The sequence below is a fragment of the Pygoscelis adeliae genome, unplaced genomic scaffold (genome assembly GCF_000699105.1).
Source record: "Pygoscelis adeliae isolate BGI_AS28 unplaced genomic scaffold, ASM69910v1 Scaffold166, whole genome shotgun sequence".
Classification (NCBI taxonomy): Eukaryota; Metazoa; Chordata; class Aves; order Sphenisciformes; family Spheniscidae; genus Pygoscelis; species Pygoscelis adeliae.
In genome coordinates, this window is record NW_008825156.1 from 6,420,771 (window position 1) to 6,422,406 (window position 1,636).

Sequence of the window (1,636 nt, forward strand, 5' to 3'; positions counted from 1 at the left end):
TCTTCTTCTGAACATGCAGTATATATAAAAATAAGAACATCTCGGGACTCCCTGGTTTATAGCTTGTTGTTTCCAGAACTGACGGAGCACAAGGCCTCTTCGAAGCTCATCATCAAGCACAAGAATTAAAAACTGTCTAGTCACCATACTAACAATCAGTCAATTTCTTCTTCTGAGTAAAGGTACTCCAGACTGCCAAAAGCCAGTCTTAAGCTTAAAAAACTTCTATTTGAAATCTCTGCATAAATGACCTTAAAAGATCCAAAATGCCAACCATCCCTCTTAGTCTGTTTTGTGTAGATGGGTCAGTCTCCTCTAGGCAACCATTCCAGCTCTTGAGGTGAAATCCATTCACTTTAATAAAACCTAGAGAAGGAGGTTACTAGTCTTCTCTCAAACCATTATCTATAATATCTGAAATAGTGGCACCTACGCACTTATTTATGAATTCTTCTTGTGAAATAAATTTGATAGAGATTGACTTACCTGATGCACACAGTCTAAGAACTGTAAGAAAACAGGAGCAAATCCACTACCCTGACAATTGAGAGTCAGATTACTACGTTGACTGAATTTATGACCAAAAGAGAGCCATTCTTTTTCCACCAGCATTCGGAAGCCTTCAAGTGTCCTATAGAAGGGATCACTGAGTAACTGAACCAGAGATACTACCTAGATCACAAGACAGGATATATTGTGTTAAGAGTGACAGAAGTTAAGGGAACACTTTAGTCAATGAATATAAATATTCCATAATCTGTTTATAGTTCAAGGAAACAAAAGCCTTCATATAAACTCAATTACAAGTATTTTACCACATAAAGTATTTTTATAAAACAAACCAAATAATATCTCACATGAAAAAGCATCAATTAAATTGAGGCTTTACGGTATCTGTAAAAGTCAAACCTGAGCAACTATAGACTTTGGAAGTCACTATAACACCACATTTAAATTACATTTGAAATAAAACCACTTCTATTAATAAAATGAGGATAATAAACATTTATAAAATAGTATCAGCTACCTTAGCAAAGAAAGTGTTAAAGAATTGGTCCTGAGGGTGACTTTAGAGTTTCTGCAGTGTTGCCATGCTATGGTGCTCACCAGCCAACTTCAGCCTGTTTTTATAGACAGCATCTCAGGAGACTTTAAAATGCAGCACAGACTTCTTTCACTTCCAGCTATGTATGTCCCCTTCTCTATTCTTCATTGTTTGGCAATGATTTCAATAATTACGCTAACATTCTTTTGAGGGTTTGTTTACCTGGTATCAGGATGCTGGCTGCACATGAAGTCTTTATTTACTAGAATTATTGATATCTGCGTTTATCTTCTGAATTATGAAGCAACTACATGGACACAATGCATCCATTAAATAAGGCAGCAGGTCTTCATTCACAATATTTATAGTTTGTTTCATAAAGTTATCTGTTGTGGTGATCTGTCCTTGCAGCAGGTGTTACAGTCATTTTGGCACAAATTTAGTTTTCTTCCTGTGTGTGATCTCCTAACTTCATTTATGGAAAGTGAATGGCAAGAGAAAGAAGTCCTCTCCTTCCCTCCTGTGTTTAAAGTGTACTATGTTTACAAAGGTAAATGAACAATTGTGGCAACTTTCAGCTTTCATTCTTAG

General features: G+C 35.9%; 1 protein-coding gene across 1 annotated transcript in view; it reads right to left on the reverse strand.

The window, feature by feature from the left end:
• The window catches only part of SBF2 (SET binding factor 2), a 240,092-nt gene that overhangs the window by 23,631 nt on the left and 214,825 nt on the right, over window positions 1-1,636 (reverse strand). The window contains exon 32 of the mRNA XM_009328574.1: window positions 487-672. Within this exon, the coding sequence (XP_009326849.1) occupies window positions 487-672 (186 nt within the window). The remainder of the gene's footprint in view (window positions 1-486; window positions 673-1,636) is intronic.